The 23695-nt window shown below is 47.6% G+C and overlaps 1 protein-coding gene and 1 pseudogene across 1 annotated transcript in view; both read right to left on the reverse strand.

Annotated features, from left to right (window-relative positions):
- Positions 1 to 23695, reverse strand: part of LOC149337289 (transient receptor potential cation channel subfamily M member-like 2) — a 350682-nt gene that overhangs the window by 117597 nt on the left and 209390 nt on the right. The window contains exons 19-20 of the mRNA XM_089554378.1: positions 23231 to 23408; positions 8320 to 8468 (exon numbers count right to left, since the gene is read on the reverse strand). Of these exons, the coding sequence (XP_089410504.1) occupies positions 8320 to 8468; positions 23231 to 23408 (327 nt within the window). The remainder of the gene's footprint in view (positions 1 to 8319; positions 8469 to 23230; positions 23409 to 23695) is intronic.
- LOC149337290 (uncharacterized) lies at positions 3571 to 8103 on the reverse strand (annotated as a pseudogene).

The following is a 23695-nucleotide window of genomic DNA, read 5'->3' on the forward strand; positions in this document are numbered from 1 at the left end:
TTTCGACCCGGCGGCCCCCACTGAAGTCCACACGGATGCAAGTGGTATTGGTCTTGGTGCAGTGCTCGCCCAGCGCAAATCTGGCTTCGACGAATATGTCATTGCCTATGCCAGCCGCACACTTAGCAAGGCTGAGTCACACTACTCTTTGACTGAAAAAGAGTGCCTCGCCATTGTGTGGGCCTTAGGCAAGTTTTGCCCATACGTGTACCGCCGTCCTTTCGACGTCGTTACGGATCATCACGCCCTTTGTTGGATTTCCTCACTAAAGGATCCTTATGTTGCCTGGCGCGATGGGCGCTGCGTCTTCAAGAATACAATATCCGAGTCTTGTACCGATCGAGCCGCAAGCATCAGGACGCCGACGCCTTGTCTCGCTCCCCGCCGAACTTGTCAGCCTCTGCGAAATCGACGCCCCTCTTCCATCTCCCACCATCAGTGACCTGCCTTCTGAGCAGCGCAAGGATCCCTGGATTCGTGCTCTTCTCGGCTTTCTCTCTGACCCATCGGCGCTTGTACCATCCCGCGCCCTGCGCCGTCAAGCTTCACATTCGCAGATTAGAGATAACCTGCTTTATCGCCGTAATTATCATTCTGAGGGGCGAAAGTGGCTCCTCGTCAAACCTCGCCACCTCAGGTCCTATATCTGTTCATGTTTTCACGCTGACTGGCAATGCGGCTCGCGCGTATGCCCGTCGTCTTCCTTGCATTAGGATCATAAAATACATGCAAGAAATACAGCGCCAAACAATGAAAACAAACTGATGAATATATTAACGACACAGATATACAATAGATTTACTCTGCGTTTGACCACAATAGCGCTTCTTCCACAAGCTGGGTAAACTTTTCAGGCGAGCTCTGTTGAGCAATTACTGGATCAAGTTTGTTCCACTCGCGCACTGCGAGAGGAAAAAAAGGTGTAGAGAAAAGCGTTGTTTTTACACGAGAATTCCTGAAGCGTGAGCGTGTTTGCGGCGTGTGTTTCTAGAACAGTTGATACTAACAAAGGCTAAGGGATCAATTTTAAAGGAATTGTCAAGCAGTTCAAATAGGAACTTCAAGCGGTGTACCTTGGCTCGGTTAGTCAGCGTCGGAAGGCCTGCGCAATGCAGTAGTTCAGTTCGGGAATCGGTGCGGCGGTATCTGTTGAATATGAAATGAACAGCCTTGCGCTGCACGCTTTCTAACATGGTCACATCGTATTTCACGTACGCAAAAACCAAGCTATGTTGGCGTATTCAAGAACTGGACGAATAAGGGTGACATAAGCGAGTTGCTTAGTGCAGGGAGCAGAATGACGCAGCATACGTTTGAGAAAAAAACAGTTTGTTCGTAGCTTTTCCTGTGACGTTTCGAACGTGCGTTGACCAGCTAAGATCTGATGTTATCGATATGCCCAAGTACCGATACTCCTGCACTTTACGTAGTGGGACGTTGTTGAGGCGATATTCAAAATTTAACGGTGTCTTTTTCATGCTAATTGTGATGAAAACTGTTTTGTCTCGATTCATAATCATCTGCCATTTATTGTGCCATTGCGCGGCACGATTCAGGGCGTTGTTAAGGTTTACTTGGTCATTGGAATTTTTTATCTCTTGATAAATCACGCAATCATCTGCGAATAGGCGAACTCTGACATTTATATCCCTGGTTACGTCGTTAATGTAGAGTAGGAATAAAAGCGGAGCAAGTACTGAGCCCTGTGGGACACCGGATAGAACAGGAACCGTGTCAGAAACGCATTCACCAAGCTGCACAAACTGGTAGCGATCTGTAAGATAGTCACAAATCCAGCGAAGAATCGGGCCATCTCCAAATAAGTTCTCTAGTTTAAATAACAATTTCATGTGGGACACCCGATCAAAGGCTTTTGATAAATCTAAGAAAATAACATCAATTTGTGACTGGTCGTTTATGCCTAATGCGAAGTCATGGAGGGTTTCAATTAGCTTGGTAACGGTAGATAGGCCGGATCGAAACCCTTGTTGGTTTGGATTAAGTAGATTGTGTTCTTCTACAAACTGGGTCATGTATCTAAGTATTATATGCTCCAGTAATTTACAGCACGTGCAGGTCAGTGAAATGGGACGATAATTAGTCGGCGAAGGTGAGTTGCCTGACTTGTGCACGGGGTCGACTTTAGCTATTTTCCATTCTGATGGAAACGGCCTTCCCGGAGTGATTTTGAATATACAAGAGAAAGAAATTTACCGACTGGTTCCGCATACCGTCTTAGAAAAGCATTTGGGATTCCGTCCGGTCCATTGCTTTTCTTCTCGTCTAGACTCAGCAGAAGCGATAACAGTCCGCTCTCAGATATAATAGAAACGCCTGACAGTTTGACGTGGCCGGTAGTGCTGGACCTGCATTCAGGAAGCTGGCTGTCGTCTGGCGTAAAAATTGACTGAAAGTACCTGTTGAATGAATTCGCCTTTTCTCTGCCTTCCTGGGCAGATACCGGCGGGTGAGGGTTTGGACGTTGATTTATATAATGCCAAAACTTATACGGGGCGGTTTTGATAAAATTGTTTAAAGTCCTACTGCAGAAACGTTTTTTCGAGCATTTAATTTTACTCTCAAGTGACTTTGTTAATTACCAGAGCCGCGACTGGTAGGCTGGGACAGCTCGTAACTTGTTAGATTTGCGTAGCCGTTTTATTTTGCGCTTCGTATGTATTATATCACGCGTGATCCAAGGATTTTGCTTACGGATGACCTTTTATGTTGAGGGTACAAAACTGCCAATGCAATGCCCAATATGAGCTTTGAATTGAAACCAGGCCTCGTCTATGCTGGTTTCTTCATTGGTGCAGAGATCATAGAAGTCTGGAAATTCGTGAGCAAGGTATGTGTGTATGGCTGCGTCATCTGCTCTATTAAATACGTGTACACTTTTAAATGGACGATGAGAGCGGATGACATTCGGTAAGGCAAGGTGCACACTACCAGTTCATGGTCAGAAAGGCCTTCATGTGTATGAATGTTAATTGTACCGCGGAGGAAGTGGTCTGTAACAAATAATAGGTCGGGAATTGTTCTGGACGCTCCCTGGATGCGAGTGGGCGTGGAAACAAGCTGAGCTAGATTAATTGTGAATAGAAAATGAAGCATTATGGAGCTTGCCACAGTTCCTGAACCCAGAGAGCTCCAGTCAATTTCCGGAAAGTTAAAATCTCCTGCCATTAGTATCCTGCTGCCAGACATATGCTTTAACATGTAATCAAACAAGGGATCTAGGTACGAGTTTTCTGCGTTTGGTGGCCGATAAACAGCGCCAACGTGCGCGATACCATTTGTCAGATAAATCTTACACCAAACTGCTTCAACTGTTGGAACGTCCAGCATGACTGAATATTTTATGTCACCTTTAATAAGCAGAGCGGAGCCCCTTTTGATTCTCTGTCTTTTCTTACAATTGTGTAGCCCGGCGGCACAATTTCACGGTCTGAAATGTTTTTGTGTAACCATGTCTCTGTAACTGCGACATATCGAGTTTAAAAGCCAGCACAATAGCTTCAAGTTCATGAGTTTTATTTGTAATACTGCGTGCATTTAAGTTGAGTACAGTTAGTGACCTTTGCTCCTGGTGATTCGCTTTCCAGTGTTCGTTTGATCTTCGTTTCTTGGCTCAACTGGAACAATGTCACTGTTCTCACTATCCCACGTGAGGAGCTGACCATTTATTTTCACTTTGTCATATACCAGAGATACCTTTTTTTTCTATCATGGTGTTCTTTAGTGCGCTCCCATAATTATTTCCTAACATTCCTGACAGCAAGCGAAAAACCTTCTCCAATGGAGTAACCTGAATCTTTTAATTTAGAACAGTGTTTAAGATTGCTAATTTTGTCTCGGTAGTAAAGAAACTTCATGATTATCGGCCTAGGTCTAGTTTCGTTGTCTTTACTTGGTCTGCCCAGACGGTGAATTCTTTCAGTATCTGTCTTTGTAACTCCAAGTATATCCTCAAAGACTATTTTCGCGACAGTTTCATGCAAAGTGTCTGTAGTTTCATCCTCCTGCTCCTTAACACCATAACTGATTAGATTAGAGCGAGGCCTTCTGTTCTCAAGCTCATCGATTTTGCTGGTCATGGTAGCAAAGTTACGTTCTAATTCTGTAACTTTCCTGGCGCACTCCGTGACTTGCTTTTCAAGCCCACTAATTTTTTCAAGCTTCGTTTCTATTGCAATAAGCTTCTGGTTGGTTACAGCTTTGCCTTTCTTAGTTTCGTCAATGTCTTCAGCAGTTTTCTTCAGCTGCTCAGCAATCGTTTGGTCAATAGGGCCGGGATTTTCTTCGATATCACCGCCAAGAAAAAGCACATATCGGAGCAACACAATCACATTCAAGAGCATTTCACAAAGCGGCTGTGGGCACGGCAGCAACATTAAGCAAAGTTGTTACTTCTAAATGATTTCCCGTAACGTTTGCTCACCTGTGCACAAAATGTGAACAGGTTGGTGGCGCTCATCTTGGCGTTGCCACCGCGCCCACTGCCGAAGTATCCGGCGAAGGCGCATTTTATACTGGATGGTCCTGATGTCCGGGTCGATGCGTTTGTGGTTTCTGTTGATTGCCGCGTGGTGCCATACGAGATATGATAGTCGCGCTGGTGAAAGGTGGCGGGTCGAAACGCTTGGATCCATTCATCGCCTCCAGTAGTCCGAAGAATGGTCACCGACGCTTGGCATGCCGATGGCGGTGCCTCTGGTAGCAGCAGCAATCCAAGAAAAACCTGTGCGAAAAATGCGATGGGGTTGGTGACGCTCATCTTGGCGTTGCCGCCGCGCCCACTATGGTTCTTATGGTTCTTGGTTCTTGGATGGTTCCGCTCAACTGTTACATGAAGCCAGAGTGCAGGTGCACACTCCGTACTTCACCGGAGAAGTGACAGCGCTGTGCATGGAGCGCCTGCTGTATGACCTCATCCTGGGTAACATCAAGGGCGCGAGATCGCCGAACAGCCCAGAAATATGGGCCACCGATGTGGTTGGCGGGACAGTAGCTCCCCATGCGGAAGAAAGGTTGGTAGGCGACACGTGTACAGTAGAGACGGCGGCGCAAGCACAAGCGGGGGCGGAGAAAACGGAGTGTGATTTGTTAGCCTCTAGCGAAAACATGTGCAGTAATAACGAGACTGATTAGTTAGCAACAACAGAAGAGGTTGTGACTAGCAATACAGATCAAAGCTTGGTTGTGGAACAGCCTGTTCCTACAACTGTGGCTGTAGAGAGTGAAGACCAAACCGAAGTGTCGCTCCCTAATCAAAGTATAGCTACTCCTGAGGTAGTAGGCACTGAGACAGCCCACTGGACACTTCAGTCAGAGTGCACCTTAAGGAAGTCGCCTGATGACTACGAAGAAGTAGTTCGGTCCTCCACCGAGAATTCCGAGTGCAACGTGTCTGAGTCTTGCATTGCAGACCACGAGAAGCAGTGGTTAAGGGGCACTGAGTGTGAAAGCTCAGAGGTTGTAATAACTCAGGGGAACGCACTCAGTGAAAACCCGGAAACCATTCCGAGTGAACCCCCGAGCAGCAAGGAGGGCTTTTCCTACGAGGAAGGCGAGGAAATTTGTGGCTTTGATGAAGAATGTGCATTGCAAGGAGAGGCCCAGACTGGGGAATGGTCTCTTTACGATTGCACTGAAAGTTACCACCTGACGGAAGGAATTAAGGAAGCAGTAGTGAGAAAAAGTGAGGAGAATGAGTCACCAACGGCTAGTGAACCATGCTCAGAATACCCCTCACGAGAAAGGCGCCGAAAGCGAAAGAAGGAGAAAATATCAGAAGAAACAAGAAGTTCAGGCCAGGAAGAGCCGAAAAGGACAGAATCAGAGGCCTCATCGTGTGAACCTATGTCGGATGAAGCATGCGAAAACGAATCGGGCTCACCCCGAAGTAGAGCTTGGAAGAAAGTAAAAAGAAAGAGAAGCGAATCGCACACCACCGATGCAGGTGGAATTGAACTGCAGAAAGGCTGGAGAAAATTCACGAAGAGAATGGACACAAGGAGAACTAAGCTCAAGACAGCCCAGTCGAGTCAAAGCCAGCTGCACGACCATCGCAGCAAAGGCAGGAAGAAGTCTACACGAACGTGCGCAGCGTTCAATAAGGACTCCGTCTAGAGACGAAAGCGCAAACGGAAGAGCGCGCACCAAAAAGAAAAAAGAGACAAGGAGCGCAGCCGCCATGAACAAACTGGTGTCAAATTCGTTCGAAACAGACGCGCTGGGCGCAGGAATGAAAGAAGGGCTCGAAGTCTGGGCGCAAAACCAGACAGCAGTACGAGTAGGAAGCTGGGTCACAACAGCGTTCGGAAGAGAAGCCTCAGCAGAAGATGGAAGAAGACTCGAACCTGCGACCAGAAGAAAGGCCAGAGTAGCGTGCGACAGAGAACCACGACTGGGGCTGAAAGCCTGAAGAAAACAATCGCGTTCCCATCCCGCTGTGTAGGCCAAACTTGGAAGTACAGGCGAAAGTGTGCCTTGTACTTGCATGCCCCATGTTTGTAGTCTTGTGTAATTGTACTGCCGTATCGCGGCGTGCTTTTTAAGTGCACTGTGAACACTGCATTTTGTTGTGTATGTGAAAACATCATGACATTGATATATGCATTTTGACATTCACCATTGAGTCTTTGAGTCTCTGGAATGCGCGCGAATTTGGTGTTTTGTGAATATTGTTGCACAATATTCTTAAAGGAAGGGGCAGTGTCACAAAATTCGGCGCATTGTTGAAACAAACAAAATCAGCGCCGCACGGACGCGTCTGGTCGGCGCGGTCGTAAGACGGGGGAGATGGAAACCGCCGCTGTGCGACTAGCCTGCTGTGCATTGCTTCCCCCTCCGCCACCGCTCACCGACACGGCGTGCGCGGAGGGAATGAGTCATCCATGCCGCCGATTTTTCTCGAACGTCCGAGACGCTTCTACTTCTAACCGGGGGAAAACGGCGTAGCCTTGCGTGCCCTAAGGTATGTTCCCCTCGCCGGTTGGTGACGGCGCCGCGCTAGAACCTTCGCGAAGCGTCTCCCGATTTTGACCAATGAGGACGCGCGGTCGGAGCGGGAAAGAAAGGGGGACCGCACGGCCGATACTGCGCGTATGTGCGCGCCTACTCTGGCGCGTAGAACAAGCAGACTTGGAAGCCAGCCTATAAAAGAAGGACGTTGACCATTGTCAACGACTGCCGTTTAAGCTTCATCGAGGCATGCCCGTTCGACTCCCGGGAAAACACCGCTCGGCCAGCATCGGACCAACGAGGAAACGTTCGCCAGTCTGCGGGACGGCATCATCGTGGACCTCTGGTCGTCGGACTGTCGCAGAGCCCGGTGAACAAATTGTGTTTTGTTCATTTACCTCTCTCTTGTGTTTGTGCACTTTAGGTGCAATATCGCCTTTGTATTGTATACTCTCTCGAGTTTAACTTTGCACGAGCTGCATTGTTTTGTTAATTACTTTGCATGTGTTTGTACTAGCCATTGTGAAATCCTCTGTATCGTCTCATTGCTGTATAAACTTTTTTTGTTTTGTGATCCTTTGGCTCCGACCCACTCTCTGGCTTGCGACCGGCGAAAGCTGGGCACCAAACAACCAAAACCTCTTGTCACGTCGTGGTTGGTCTCTGCTGAGTTTGCTATGCTCAGTCTAGGGCATCTTCTGTGAGTCCGGGACCACTACCCCCACACGCTCTTAGGGTGTCTGGGAACTTCACTTTTAAAAGTGCGAGAAGTTGGTTGGCACTGGGCAAGCCGCTGCAAATGCTTCCTCGACCCATTCGTTAGGCAGCAAATCAAACAGCCGCCGGGGCAGGTTTCGCGGTAAGTGCCTTGCCGCCAGCATGTCCGCACCTTTAAGGGCCGAGAGGCACGCCGGCGCCGCAGGTCGTGCGCGAAAAATGCACAATAGGTCCCCAGAGGAGCAACCCATGGGGCAGGAAGGTCACGTGACCGTATGGCATCATCACAAACTGTCCACCGAATTGACAGTAAACTGCTCGCCGAGACAAGTGGCACTCAAATTAATGCTTGGTCGCAACACGTTGCCCAGGCAGGGCAACATGGGTCGTGCACGCCTCACCCGTCACAGCACCTGCCATCGCAGGGCAGTGGTGCATCGCTCAAGTGCTGCACCACTGCACCAGGAGTGGTTGAGGGTTCCTTGGGATCCCGGAATGTAAATTAGAGAATGACCGATTTCGAATATATATGGGTATAACCAATTAGCTCTAAAGGAGTAGCTTAAGTGTCCACTGTGGTCATTTATTGTTTTTTTTTTCGTTGTTGCACGCATCACTAAGAAGACATTGACGTACTTTTCGGCCTGCTTCTGTGGAGAATTTTCGTCGGCAGAATCCACGCTCTTGCTGTACTCCAGCGCTTTCTGTCGCCAGTAGTGGTAGTCCCTCTCGGATAGTTTCTGACCCTTGGACATGCCGATGACCGTGAAATGTGGGGGCCGTCCCTGCGAAGGGAAACAAAAGTGGCTACAACAGACTGCTTTGCTCGCCTAACGGCAGGCCGGTAGTCTGAAAGGGGGAACTTGAACAAGGGGAGGAAGCAATCCTCTCACCGTCCTTTCGACGAGAGGGTCGCTAATGTCTGTGTCCCGAGAACCGCCTCTCTACGCTCTCCTCGGATGTGGCAGACCGAAAGTTACCGCTTCCGCTTCCATTCGAATAAACAAGCGCTTAAAACATGCGCCTCCTTGAAAATGCAGGAACCGTAAGATACTAAGAGACTTGTGAACCCATCGTAACACCTTGTGCTGGAGCGGCCATTCTGCAATTGAAACGCGAGCGATACCACGTGTTTCAGGGAAGCTCATCACAAATATTTAAAAAGAGTCTTTTTGAGGTAAAGAGAAGCCTTTTATGGTATAGTAATGCCAGTGTTGGCGGACGTGAAAAGACAAGCGAGTCATGCTGGCTAGTGAAACGATTTACTAAGTTCTAAAAGTTACTTTTTAACTATTACCAGTTGGCACCTGATAGCATTGAGAGATCTGTAGCCTGCCGTTATAAATGGCCATAGGAGTTTTTTAAAATGTCGAAACCGCGACAACCCACGCCTATATGGCTGAACTACTTTCGGCTACATTCTGCCAAAATACATGTGCTTTCGAAAGGCACCCAGGCAAAGCAACCCCAAGTGGGGACGCAACTACTCGAAATAGCAAAAACTAGTTCAGTCACAGCGGCGAGGTTAAATTGTAGATACGGCTATTGCTAACGGCCGGCTACAAATCTTTATTTGCTGTCAGGTGCCTCTCGGTAATAATCATAAAGTTAAGTATTAGAATTCACTTACTCACTTTACTAAAGTGATGTGCCTATTACTGGCATTATACAAAACTGATATGGTTATTACTGGTATTACGTGCAACATATGGCTACTACTAGAGACGGCTACAAATCTCTCATTGCAATCAAGTGGCAATCGCTAATAGTACGAAAGGTAAATATGGGAGTTTAGTTAATCCCTTTACTAGATAAAATTATTCGCCTGCTTTTTCCCGTCTGCCAACACTGGCATTACTATGCCACAAAAAACTTCTGTTTACCTCAGAAACCTACATTTAAACACTGCCGGCGCTCGTGCCGCCTGTACCACACCGTAACACACGGAATGTGCAGGTTCATCTTAGTTCATCATCATCAGCAGTAGCAGCAGCCTTACTACGCCCACTGCAGGGCAAAGGCCTCTGCCACGTCTCTCTAATTAACTTTGTCCTTCGCCAGTTGGGGCCCCTGTATTCCCGCAAATTTCTTCATCTCATCCCCGCATCTAACTTTCTTGCACCCCCTGCTACGCTTGCCGTCTAAAAGTGTTGACTGCTGGACTTGTTGCTATTCTGACATCACATCCATTCTTATTTCCCGCAATGGGCAGGGCAACAGAAATGAAGAAAATGAACACGGGCGCTCGTGCCCATGCTCGTTTTTTTTATTTCTGTTGCCCTGCCCTTTGCGCGAAATAAGAATGGATGTGATGTCAGAATAGCAACAGGTCCAGCAGTCAACACTTTTAGAAAGGAACAACTAATTCGACAACTAAGCATGAACACGCATATTCCGTGTGCTATGGTGTGGTACAGGCACGCAGTTACTCGGCCAGATATATAATGGGAATATTTTTTTCTTTATTAGCAGTCGCCGAGTATACTGTGTTGATTCGTGCGGCTACATCCCAACTGACGTAGACGAGGGACTGCAGTTATACAGACATATGTAAGTATGATCAGACCACCATTTTCTTTGTTGAATATTCTGTGGTTAAATCCCGCTGACATTCAATGCGGAACACATTGCAGCTAACCACATTATTTGCACTAATGCTAATTTATTTCATTGCCCTCAACTCACTAGAAATATCAGTGCACAAACTTCAATCTGCCACTTTTTTGGCAAGACATTTATAACTTGTGGTGTCAGATGTCTCGAGGCGGCGCACGAGCTACGAGGGACGTCACAGTGGAGAGCTGCTGAATTGTTTACAACAGCCCGAGTTTCTTAACGTGCCCTGACATCGCAAGATAACGGGTGTTTTTTTTTCATTTTATCTCGGCTTTATAGCAGGAAAAGGAACAACGGTTCTTCTTGAAGAATTCTCTGACGTGCTAAATTCAGCTTTTGATAAGAATCAAGTCGCATGTTCTCTTTTTCTGGACGTTAGCAAGGCTTTTGATAGCATCTGCCACGTTCTTTTGCTTGATAAACTTTCTGCGCTGGGATTTCGAGGTTCGTTTTTGGAACTGCTTACTAACTTTTTACAAGATAGGCGCCAATATGTGTCGATTTCAAGATTCCATAGCGATTTCACGGCAATTGCCTCTGGAGTCCCGCAAGGTTCTATATTAAGTCCTTTATTATTCAATCTATACGTTAACGACCTTGCTAACAGTGTGCCATCTTTGCTGTTTCAGTATGCTGATGACACTGTTATTGTTGCATGTGCAAAGAAATACACTGATGCTGTTACAGCATTACAGATAGCTGCTATTAAAGCCATGGACTGGTTTAAGTTTAATCTTATTAATGTTAATACTTCTAAAACAAAACTGATCTGTTTTCATAACCCATTAAAACAAGTTGAATTAACTGACCTTGTTTATTTGCATACTTCCTCTTGTCTTAATTGCAACTGTGTACCAGTTGAATATGCGCATTCGGTCAAATATCTTGGCCTGACCTTCGACAGTGATCTCTCTTGGAAATCGCACCTTTCTTTTGTTTGCCAAAGGCTTCGTGCTGTATCGTGTGTCCTGTATAACATTAGATATTTTATGCCTTTTTCTGTCCGTAAATGTGTTGTACATGCTCTAGCCTATAGTGTACTTAGGTACGGAATTACTGTTTATGGTCACTGCACGGTTCGCTGGCTACATAGGGTGAATTCGCTTTTGCGTTTGCTTCTAAAGAATATTGCTTACGACCTGTCCATTGGTAATGACATTGATATTTTTAGAAGACTAAAGCTTCCAAGTTTTAACTCTTTATTAACAGAAACTATTGTGCTAAAACACTTCTGGTACAGTCAGTTCACCGTTCCATATGTCCCTGCTCGGGATTTAAGACCAAAATACCGCTACTGCATTCCTCGCTCCTCAACCCGGTACGGTAAGCGCACACGTCATTACTATGTACCTGCCTGTTTCAATAGCTTGCCTCCTACTGTACTCCGCATGAAAACTAAATACACCCTGAAAAAAACTTTGCGGTATGTCTCCGTGTTGCTTCCTGCCCCGTAGTTATTTCAGCTATTTACTGTATTAATTTCAAATCACTGTAATCTTTCTTGATGTTGTAATAGTTATATATTTGTTTCATTCTGTTTGGTGACCATTTTCTTTTTTTGCAAAGTTCATTGCAACGTCTCTATTTTCCTTTGTTTTGCCAATGTTAGCTGTCTGCCAGGCGCTGCCACTCAAGCCCTTTGAGGCTTTGGTAGGCCTGATTTATGTTGTCTGGCAATTGACGTGAATAAAAGTTCTATCTATCTATCTATCTATCTATCTCCATCGAAATGCGGCCACTGTCGCTGGGATTTCATCTGTGACCTTGGGATCAGCAGCAGAACGCAAGAGCCACTCAGCCACAGTGGGGGGTATTTCTGGAAAAGAAATGATACAATTTGAAGGTGCATAGATGTGGGATAATAAATCCGCAGAGGTAAAACTGTTCAAGCTAACATCACAAGCGTTTTGCCAGAGTCGCCAAGAAAAACTTGGCTCTAGTTGGCCATGTTGGACACGGATAATTAGGACAGATTGGGAAGGATTCCTGTTTGTTTATGGGGGTTTAACGTCCCACAGCGACTCAGGCCACGAGGGGCGCTGTAGTGAAGGGCTCCGGAAATAGCGATCACCTGGGGTTCTTTAACGTGTACTGACATCGCGCAGTACACGGACCTTAAGAATTTCGCCTCCATCGCAACTCGACCGCCGCGACCGGGATCGTACCTACGTCTTTTGGATAAGCAACAGAGCGCCATAATCACTGAGCCACCGCGGCAGCAAGGAGTAAACTAAGTGCTACAGCTCAGCATGGCAAATAGAATATGCAGGTTTGGGACACGCCAGAGAAAAGAAATGCAATAGAAGAGACATGTGGGCTAGCTGGTACGGTCACATAACGAATTGACCGGGGTGACAAGTGTAGATGACGCGAAAAATGTGGACCTTGGGGCGGGTCAGAGATTTATCAGCAATAAGGAGGACAGGAAGGCAGTGTGTAATACTGTCACAGATATAATTTATTCCATATTTGTAAGAAACAGAATTGTCCTGCAGATGAGAGGTGGTATATAGTTGACCTTCGCTGGCCTTGTCCACCAACGCTCGGCAGACTCATGACATCTAGAATCCACTCAAGCTATTCTTTATCAACGTCATGTGATAATTGTGGCGGCTGCTTCGAGTTCCGTATTTCAGATACGATATTATTTTGACTGATTTTTTCTCACTTGTTTGTATACGGCCATGAAGAGTACTAGATTCTTTGCTTTCCAAATCATGAAGTGCCGTCTCTTACTGTATCAGGCTTTAGGTTTTGGGGGGTTTAACGTCCCAAAGGGACTGAGGCTATGCGGGACGCCGCAGTGAACGGTTCCGGAAATAGCGAAGACCTGTGGCTCTTTAACGTGCACTGGCATCGCACAGTACACGGGCCTCTGGAATTTCGCCTTCAGCGAAATTCAGCTGCCGCGGCGTGGATAGAACCCGCGTCTTTCGGGTCAGCAGCCGAGCGCCGTAACCACTGAGCCGCCGCGGCGGGGCGAAATAGAAATGGCCTTTACGGGCACTGTGTTCATTCGCTAGAACAAAAGATTAGCGCTAATGACCTACCACAGGAGCGGCATATATCAACTCTGGGTGCTGCGGTGAGGAGTACGCGAATAAGTAAAGTGCCAGAATTGTGAGAATTTCGCCGAGGAGGTTGTTCACGGTGCTTACACGCACTCACCTTTTCCAGAACAAGATGAGGACACAACAACAGAGAGCTCTGTGTTGTTGCGTCTTCATCTCGTTCTGTGAAAAGTTAAGAGCATTGAACCACCATGAACAAGAAGTGCCGAGTGCGTGCGCAAAGCACGAATCTGCGCCTGCCACCCATTGCGATTTTCCACCTCCAGTTAGTGTTAGCGAGTGTTTCGCGCTCGCCGGTAGCCCGCTGGGCGGGCGCTTAAGCACCCCGAAATTGCCCCTTAATGCGCTACTCATTTTTACTGGTGATTGTACTTCCCGGCTAAATATCTTCTTTTGAAAGAAGGCAAACTGTACAAACATGCCTTCACCAATAAAGCATTTGGAAAAGTTCGCTTGACTCATCTGACATGAATACAGCACAAAGAAGTCTTAGGACAAGAGAAACGTTACCTGTAAAGCCGCCCAGCTCAAAAAGATCGCGGGATGGTTGTTTGCGTGTAACGCGAATTTTAAGCGTTAGAGCTTTGATGTGAAGCAAGTAATTTTTCACAGACATGTTCTGTTTTTTCTCTCGCAAAGTTAGAGAGGCGGAGGAGATTCTGGAGTTGTCCTAGACTGCACTGATATTCTGATGCGTACGTCATTCCAAATATCGCTTAAGGCAGCCACAGTTAACCTGCACGTTCGTTTAGACACCCTGGTTGAAGCATACGACCTCTACCCCGTGTGGACACGGCGATACGAACCACCTTTGCGGGGTGAGATGCGCAAAGCAACACTTACCCCCTAAAGAATGCAACGGGTCTAGTAGACCCTCTTTGCTGCGATGCTCAACCAGCATTGCAGGTCTGTGAAAGGCGCTGCGTCGTCTAATCTTGCTCTGCTTTGCAGACACTGCAAAGACTGCTTCTTTCACTTAAATAAGACAAGTGTCTTGTTTAACCAGCCCGATCTGACTTGTGGGGCGCTGGTAGAAACATACTCGTTTATGGAGGAATTACAGGTGTGCTTCACATGCCTTTCTACCACTGTTAGACAAAGAGAACCCTTTTCTCGACGACTGCATGTGTTCCAGAAGATAGCACGGTGTTGTCTACTAGGAAGGGTTGTTGCTCTCATGGCTATTAAAGACAAACTGAATCGCCTTCTCTACGCATGAGCCTAAACGGTTGCAAATGGGGGTTTTGGTATGTGTCACAAAATTCGGCGCATATTAGGAAAACCGGTGCAGTGCGGAAGCTAGAACAGTGCCGTTAGAACAGTGAAGAAGGAAACCTGGAGAGTGCCTAACGTTGTGTGTATGGCAGCCCGTTCCGCTTTGCTAGCCGGCACGACGCCAAAGGAAACATCGGCGCGCACGGAGCCGATTATTTGAGAAGCTTTCAGTAAATTCTGCTCATTGTCGACGGAGAGGGCGTAGCCTTGAGCGTGCTGGTTGATGCCCTCTACCATTCACTCGTGTGCCAGCAGCTGCGGATCGCAAGAGCTCAAAGATTCTGGAATATACGACGGGTGTCGACCACTGTCAGCCAGCTCGAGCCGCCGTTCAGGCTTGAGAGAAGCGCGCCCACTCGACTCCAGGGTCAACGCCGCCTGTGGGGCAGCATGCGCCAGCCTGCAGGGTGGCTCAGTCGAGGTCCTCTGGTCATCGGACTGTAGCAGTGCCCAGTGAACAAGTGGTTTTGTTTGTTCGTCTCTCTCTTGTATGAGTCCACTTTACTGCAATACTTTTGTTGTATTGTAGTCCCTCTCGAGCGTTACTTTGTATTGTAAATCAGTTTGTATGTGTTTGTACGAGTGACTGTAAATTTCTCTGTACCGCCTCTTTGCTGTACAAACATTGTTTTGTTTGTGAACCTTCGGCTCCGACACATTCTCTGGGTTGACACCGGAGAAAGCTGGGCACCAAACGGCCACCCTATGCAGTGCGGGCTAGAAGTAAAATCAGAGTGATATTTTCGTATTTTGGGGCTCAACTAATAACTGTAACGGTTTTGCCTCACGTATTAGCTTACACACACAGACACACAGACACACACACACACACACACACACACACACACACACACACACACACACACACACACACACACACACACACACAGACACACACACACACACACACACACACACACACACACACACGGACACACACACGCACACACACACACACACACACACACCGTCGCGGTGGTTCAGTGATTATGGCGCTCGGCTGCTGGCCCGAAAGACGCAGGTTCGATCCCGGCCGCGGCGGCTGAATTTCGATGGAGGCGAAATTCTAGAGACCCGTGTAGTGTGCGATGTCAGTGCACGTTAAAAAACCACAGGCGGTCGAAGTTTCCGGAGCCCTTCACTACGGCGTCGCTCATGGCCAGAGTCGCTTTGGGACGTTAAACCCTAATAAACCGAAAATTATAAACACACACGCACGCACACACACACACACACACACACGCACGCACGCACACACACGCACACGCACGCACGCACGCACACACCAGTATAAGCATCTGGCCTCTCATCCAATAGTGCCTTGCGTGCTTGTCTTTATGTTTATTTATATTATAGCCAGAATTTGCTGGATGGAAAAATAACTGCAGTTTTAAACCGACTATTGGTAAGGGCGCTGGAAGGCCAGCGAGTTTTGAGAAGTGAAGGTGAGGGTGTGGCAGGGCCATGCATTCAAAGGTGAGGTTGAGGTACGCAAAGTAAAAATGACGGCATCTGCCCGCATATGCCCACTCGTTACCATGGGTAAGCTTGCCCCTGGCCTGGTGCTCGGCTTATATGTACAGTGAAATGCTTGGAAAAGTAGTATATCGCCCCCCTTGTGTAGATGAAAGTACGCTTTGCCATTGTGTTCTATGGACAAAAGCTTGCCTTCCGCTATAAACTTCTATCTCGATATATCATCATCATTTTTACAAGACTTTCTTCGCAGGTCAGAGGTTTTCTAGCACAAATTTAAGAAAAAAAATGCATTAGATTTACTCTTATTTCAAACTTCACCCCTTTCATTGACCGAATCTTCATTTTCTTTGCTACTGCGAGTACATGTCATAATAATGTGCAATATTTTTTAATACGCACGTATTGAAAGTTGTGTGGTCCACTGTTTTGGTGGCAAAACTATCGGCTGGGTGTCCCTGACCGACTCAAGCAGTCCAAGAGCCAGCTTCTACTGTGGGCATTCTGCCACCATGTACATTTTGGAGACGGAATAAACGTTATTATTATTATCACTTCCCGCAGTTAGCGCATATAATTATGCGCGGCATTCTTGCTTCGATCTGCTGCTTAGAAACTAATCAGATTGCGCTTCTACCGAAGTGCTCGAAGAAATAAGCGGACACAAGCTAATTCACTGTACTCTTTTGCGGCCTGATCACGGCAGAATCTAAAATGAAAAATCCCGGCCTGCTCAAGTGGAGATACAGGCAGAATGTGGCGGTATCCGGATATATATTAATTGAGTTTCTGAAATGCTTCTTACATAACACTAGTGAAGAGAACTGTAGTTTACTCCGTCAAAAACTGAAAGAAATTGAGGGTATATCCATCCACAACCTTTAAACTGGAATAAATGATCCATGGTTTACCCATCAAGCGAAAGATTTATAATTAAAAAGAAACGCACTTACAGAAAGGCTTGACAAACTAGTCCACGTGTGGACCGGGGCAAACTTTCTGCTTTAACTGCAGCCGCTGTCGCAAATGAAATGCTCAAGTATTTCAATGGCAATCTTCCTGGCATGCTAACAACCGATTCAAAAAGTTCTGGCATGTTCTCGGTTATAATAGTAATCACGCGCTACCGGTACTAAACACCATTACACCAGGCACTCGCCTAGGCACGAGCGCGCCGCTTTATCTTCCTTTTCGAGGCTATGTATGGCCGAAGCGGGACTTGACAACGTTCCCTTGTGCCTATGCCTCCCTCTACTTCAGTGCCGACGAGGACAGGATACGTCCGGGGCAAGGCACTGTAGAAGAGGAGCCTGTGTCGCGCACAGCAGCCTTTGGCGGCGCTGTGGGCCGCAGCTCCAGGTAAAAGATACGTAACAAAGCTTTTTTCAGGCTCACGATGCCACCGACCCTGGCAAGCGTAGCAGCTGCTCGTGTCTTCCCTACGCGAAGAATTCGTTCTCATCGTGCAATGACACCCGCCCACTGCTCCCACCCAGACTTCGTCATAGTGGGGAATCATTGATTACCTTGAAGAGCACGACAGTTCGCACGAGAATGAGATCGGAGCGAGCTGCACTTCCTTCATTTGGAAGCAACACGACTGCAAAAGTACGCGGGATTACGTCGCCAATCTCCGACGCCTGGCACGTGACTGCAATTTTGGTGCTGCTCTAGATCAGATGCTGCTGGACGGAGTCATTTCTGAAACGCGCGACGCCGACGTATGCCGCTGTTTACTGATTACCTTAGCACGGGAGCAGGAGTTCGTATTTCGCGTCGGAAATAGCCAGCGTGGATGCTTGCGGTATCATGGTTAAAAAATGCAGCGCGAAAAGACAAGGACAAACGAAGAAGTGGACAGGACTGGCGCTGACTACTACCAACACATTTATTCAAAGAAACGAGCCGCTTTTATAATGCCACCCAAGATCCAATTGACCAGATAAAGCAGCTGGCAGTCACGTGGGTCTTGAATGGCATTATAAAAGCTGCTCGATTCTTTGAATAAATGTGTTGGTAGTAGTCAGCGCCAGTCCTGTCCACTTCTTCGTTTGTCCCTGTCTTTTCTCGCTGCATTATTTAACCATGATCACTGATAAACAAGTCCAAACAGCCACTTTAGCTTGCGGTCTGCAGGAAGCTGATTCATGTTGTGCCACCGTTGTTCATCAGTAAGGTCAGAGGCGACCTTGGCGGCGACGCGACATCTTAGCCAGCGCCCGTTTGTCGTGCGACTGGAGCGGTTGCCACTCACCGGATTCGTGCAGACAACCAAACATCGTGATTAAATGATGTGGTCATCCAGAACATTGGTCGTGACTGTACTTCTGGGTCGTTCGTTTTGAAAGCGGCCCAGGATGGAAGCGAAGGAGACACGGTGTATGCCCTAATAGCTCGGAGCATGGCGAACTTGATCCTTGCGCGACCGATCGACATCGAGCTTGGTTGGGAAGGTCGCTGGGTGGATATGACTGTGGGCGCAGGGTCTCCAGTGAGCTTGGTACCACGTGACGTCTACTGTAGGCACTGTACATGGTGGCCCACTTTGGCGCGAACTTCTGTTCGTCTGTCTTCTTTCCTGGGTCCTTTGCCAGTAGTTGCTGACAGAGGCATGTCGGAGTAGTCAGGAACCATTGATGTCCGCAGCTCGTTTCTCTCTGTGGTTTTTGCAGGGCCACTTCTTTACGGTAGCAGCACCATCGAGGCGTTTCGCAAGCTGGCCTGCCGCTCCTAGAAGCGCGTTCAACCGTTTTCGTCAACGCCGTTTCTACCGGTTTGAATGTAAGTACATTCCTTGAAGAATTCCCAGACATATTTGTTGAGAAGCTGTGGTCAAGCTGTGCCTACGCAGCGATGCTTCTCCATGTTATTGCTAGGTTTCAATACACTGTAGCGCAGCAAAAGGCGAGGACACAAGAGACGAACACCACAAGCGCTGACTTCCAACAGAGCCCGTGGTGTTCGTCTCTAGTCTCGTGTATCCCCGTCTTTTGCTGCGCTACAGTGTATTGGAACTACGTACCAACAAGCCAAAAAAACCATGTTATTGCCAAGCTCGGCCTGTGCCTTTTGTTTTGCGAGTGAAAGTCTCCGTATTAGCGAGTTTTAGTATAGGGTCACCCTATCAAAGGGTGTATGCTTGGGCTTGGTTCATATTTGAAGGGTAAAAAACGTAGCGTAAAGAAACAAGGACACAGAAAGACAGACAGCACACGGCGCTAACTTCCAACATTGGTTTATTTCAGAAAGGAAAGGTGGTTTTATATCCACATCATTTTCATAAGCTTTCTCATAACCTCAAAAAAATAGCGCAACGTTCTGGAGCCAGAGTGGTTTTTTCGGCGCCTAAGAAGTTGAGTCATCTGTGTAAGAAACATTTCCAAAAATCTATAAAGGGTGTTGGTTGCACGAAAAAACATTGGAAAAATTTGTCAATTGTATTGAAAATGTCTTTTATCAGATTCCTCTTTCCTGTGGCAAGCAGTATGTATAGGGCAAACCGGCAGATGCCTGAATGATAGGCTTCGAGAGCATGGGCGTGATGTAGATGATATGCGTGGAAAAGGGTTGTCAGCCCACTGCCGTGGGTGTCACTGCATACCGCTTCTTGAACAATGAATGGTTTTAAAAGTGCACAATAACCGGTTGACACGAGAAATCATAAAAGCAGAATGGATATCACTTTTGAAAGATGATTGTGTTAGTACCCCCCCCCCTGTTTCATTGCTAGCAAAAGACCTCGCATATCTGGCTGATACGCTTTGCTAGCGCATGGTTTAACGGCGTGATGGTCTTGATGTGGATAGAAACCAGCTTTCCTTTCTGAAATAAACCAATGTTGGAAGTTAGCGCCGTGTGTTGTCTGTCTTTATGTGTCCTTGTTTCTTTGCGCTACGTTTTTTACCCTTCACCCTATCGCTTTGGGTCATGGGGGAATAGCGGGATGCTACTGCCCATGCGCAGAACGCTATCGGCCCTTGGGTGTTTGGGTGAGCGGGCGACGCTAACGCTAAATCAGCGAAATAGCGTGCGCCCCTTGCGCCCCTAAACCGCTTTACGTTGGGACAACATGGCGGCGCCCGCCGAAGCGGGCCCTCTCGCTTCATCAACAATTGGTCGTTGCCGCTACTCTGTGGCTTACGCTGACATCGCTGACAAAGGCGCACGCTGACAAAGGCTGACAAAGGCGCACGAGGCTTTCGCTTTGGCTGAAGTTGCCCGCACAACAAAATTTTAACGATAAAACACGCCGAATTTTCAGATTCCTTCCGTGTTTACTGAGCGGCTAGGCTCAGCGAGTACGCGTCGACTGATCACGTCAGAAAGCGCGGGAGGTTCGAACTACTGATCTCCACAAACAGGTTTCCAATTTTTTACCAGACCTTCACGCGCGTGCGACCTGTATATATTTATATTTATCATGTATATATGTAAATAGACTTATTGCCAGTGTACTCCTCCTCCTGTACTTTCTACTATCCCCTCCCCTCTTTCTTTTCACTTGTACACACTGCCTGCTATCCTTTATTTCCGCTACCCCAGCTCAGGTGCTTCCAGCAGCGATAGCAGATGCCGGGGTAGAAAAAATTATTTTGCCTTCCATATTCAATGCAAAATATTAAAAAAAACCATTACTACTTCTACTCTTCCTGTGTGAATAGTCTTGGCTCGGATTGAACATGTCCGCATTATAAAAAAATATTTGCATGATTTTTCGCTTTTCCTAATTAGTAATTGGTAACAGAAACAGTTTGCGCGTCGTTTTATTTACACAGTGAAAAAAGTACAACATATATATTAACTTATTTGGTCTGAAAGCATCTCTTTCCCGCCGTCATGGCGCTGCCTTCAAGCAACGCAAAGCGACCATCCGCGACCCTATTCTATACAAAGAAAACATGAACCCGTTCCCCTGACGCTAAGCGCATGCGGATAGGGTCACCCTATTCGCCACGACGCTATTTTAAAACTCTCAATTAACTGGCCGTTTGGTAGCGGACGTAGTGGTGTCCGCTGTTTGGGTGTCTGAGTGTGCTAGGCCGGTTGTGCCTATGGCAAAGAAGAAGGGCGACATTAGGTTGTGTAGATATTTTTAACTGACGTTGAATCCGATAGTCCATTGAGAACACTACCCGTTGATGGCATTTTAGTGATTTTGTCAGGTGGGGAAGTATTCAGCTCGCTAGACCTGCGTAGCGGGTACCACCAGCTGCATCTGGACGAAGAAACCAAGAAGACTGCCATGCTTCACACACAAAAAGCCATGTTCTGTTTCAACCGGCTCGCCACCACCCCAAAGCCACTCTGGACCATATCCTTTTCCTCTGCCCGGAGGATCCTCCCCCGCGCGGCCTGGAGCACCTTACCACTTGGGAGCCTTGGGAGACCCTACTGCGCTCCGAGGACCCGGCCAAGCAAGCCATCGCCGCAGGCCGGGCTGCCAGCGTCATGAGCCTCCGGGACATGAACGTTTGAATGCAGTGGGGCCGTGCGGGGGCCAAGCACCTACGTGCCTTAAACACGCCTGTTGCAAATAAAGTTTTCACAGCCACCACCACCGGTGGCGCGGCTTGATCTTAGAGGCTGCCACTGCCCGCTTGCATTGCGATCTCGACGCTTGTCGCAGGAGTCGAACCGGTCTCGACTTTCTAAAATCAAATTCATGTTACCATGCAGTCAAGTTAGGGGTGACTTTGCTCAACGCGACAATCGTCTCGACCCGAGGTGATCGAATTCATGGGAACAGGGCTCGTGGGATCGCCATCTTGTTGCGTGCCGTGGTTGCGTGCATAGGCGCGCCGCACAACTGACGTCACTTGAACAGCCTCTATACATAAGTAATGTATGTCCAATATTAAGGCGGAAGCCTTTAATGTCTCATCGTTGTAAGCAGCAGTTGTCGACAGACTGCTTCTGTCACGCTTGCGTGACAGAAAATGTCACGCTTTTCAATTGGTGGAAACGGTCGTGACGTCACAATGCGCGAATTTCAAACGGGGCCAATTCTACTTTGGCTAGTAACCATGCAACCAATTGAAGGGATCGTATAGTGATGCTCCAAGTAAGTGGGACTGAGCTTAGTTAATTGCTTAATTATTCAATTAGCCTAATTAACTTTTCTAGTCAGGCAATATAAATAAATAAAACTGAATAAGAAATTGGTCGAGCTCGGGAATCGAACCCCGGTCTTCGTAGTGTGAGACGAGCATGCTATCCATTCCGCCATGCCAGCTCGATGTTCGGGAAGAACAAAGGTGCGTCTAGTGAATACGGTGTCTTCACTCACTCTCATCCTCCTCCATTCCCTTCCAGCGAGGTTTAGGTGTCCACCGACAAATGAGAGACAGATACATTTCATTTCCTCAAAAACGAATTTACCGACGAGCGAGGCGTAGAACCGAATGGGCGATGGCGTTCTATGGACTCCTTGGCAGCGTTGCCAGACGCTGTCGCGTTCCACTCTTAGGGCCGAAGCTTAACATCTTAACCACGCATCAGTGACCACACTTTAGGTCAAAAAAGTGCCCCCCTGAATTTTGTGAGACAGTAACTGCGTGATTTCCTTTCCTCAAATACAATTTTCATTTCCTTCATTACGGCTCCTCTTTATCTATCTTCTTTCACTCCCACTTCCTCCCTTCCTCTATGGTGCGGTTCAGGTGTCCACCGAGATGACAGAGAATTACTGCGCCATTTCCTTTCTTCAAAAAGCGTTGCGTTCAAAGGGTAAGGCATCGCGCCGAACGGGTGCTGGCGTTCCGTGGACTTCCTGGCAGCGCTACAACGCGCTGTCGCGTTCCACTCCTAAAGGCGAAGCTTAAGCGGCATTAATTAGCAGTTAATTAGTATTCCGGTATTAATCAGTAATTAACCATTAATTAGTGATCCGTCATCACTTAGTAATTAGTACTCAATTATATGTGACGCCACCAGTGCCACAGAAACAGCGAAGGTGGTGCGGAAAACGCTTCCGCCTCTACCCACTTTAGACAGTCAAAGTGCCCCCTGAATTTTTTTGAATGCGGCTTTTTGGCACGACGCAGTCACACAAAACTAAACATAAATGAGCTCAAAATATTACGCTGATGATGATTTCCAGTTCTACGTACCCGTTTTTTCACTCGGCGCGTGCACAGGTTGCCCAGCCAAGATATCAGCAGCCAGGCGTAGGTAACTGCGTTGATCGGGGGTGGCAGGCAGCGACGCATTGCAAAGTCCATGACTAATTCGTAGCGCTGAAACTTCCATATGGCATCAGAAACCGGATCTACATCCGCAGCTGTATTGCTGTGGGGGGAAAGAGAAAAGGAAACAAAGAAATCTGGCACCGTCATTCCGTCAAAGCGCAACGTTAACAGGCAGGCTGTCGCACAGCGCATGAATGGGCGCCGCTTATTCTGAGGTTTCGTGGAGCAGAAGAAAAACGCAAGCGGGAGCACCCGTCTCCCTCCCACCCCGGCGCATCAGGCCACCGGAGATAACAGGAAAATGGCACTCGACAACGACTGACGTCCTCACTAGGATTGCTGCGGCGCATGGGGTTGCCGGGGGCAACCAGAAAAGAAAGCTGCGCT

The sequence above is a fragment of the Amblyomma mixtum genome, chromosome 7, assembly GCF_055824585.1.
Source record: "Amblyomma mixtum isolate Tamu chromosome 7, ASM5582458v1, whole genome shotgun sequence".
NCBI classification, from domain to species: Eukaryota; Metazoa; Arthropoda; class Arachnida; order Ixodida; family Ixodidae; genus Amblyomma; species Amblyomma mixtum.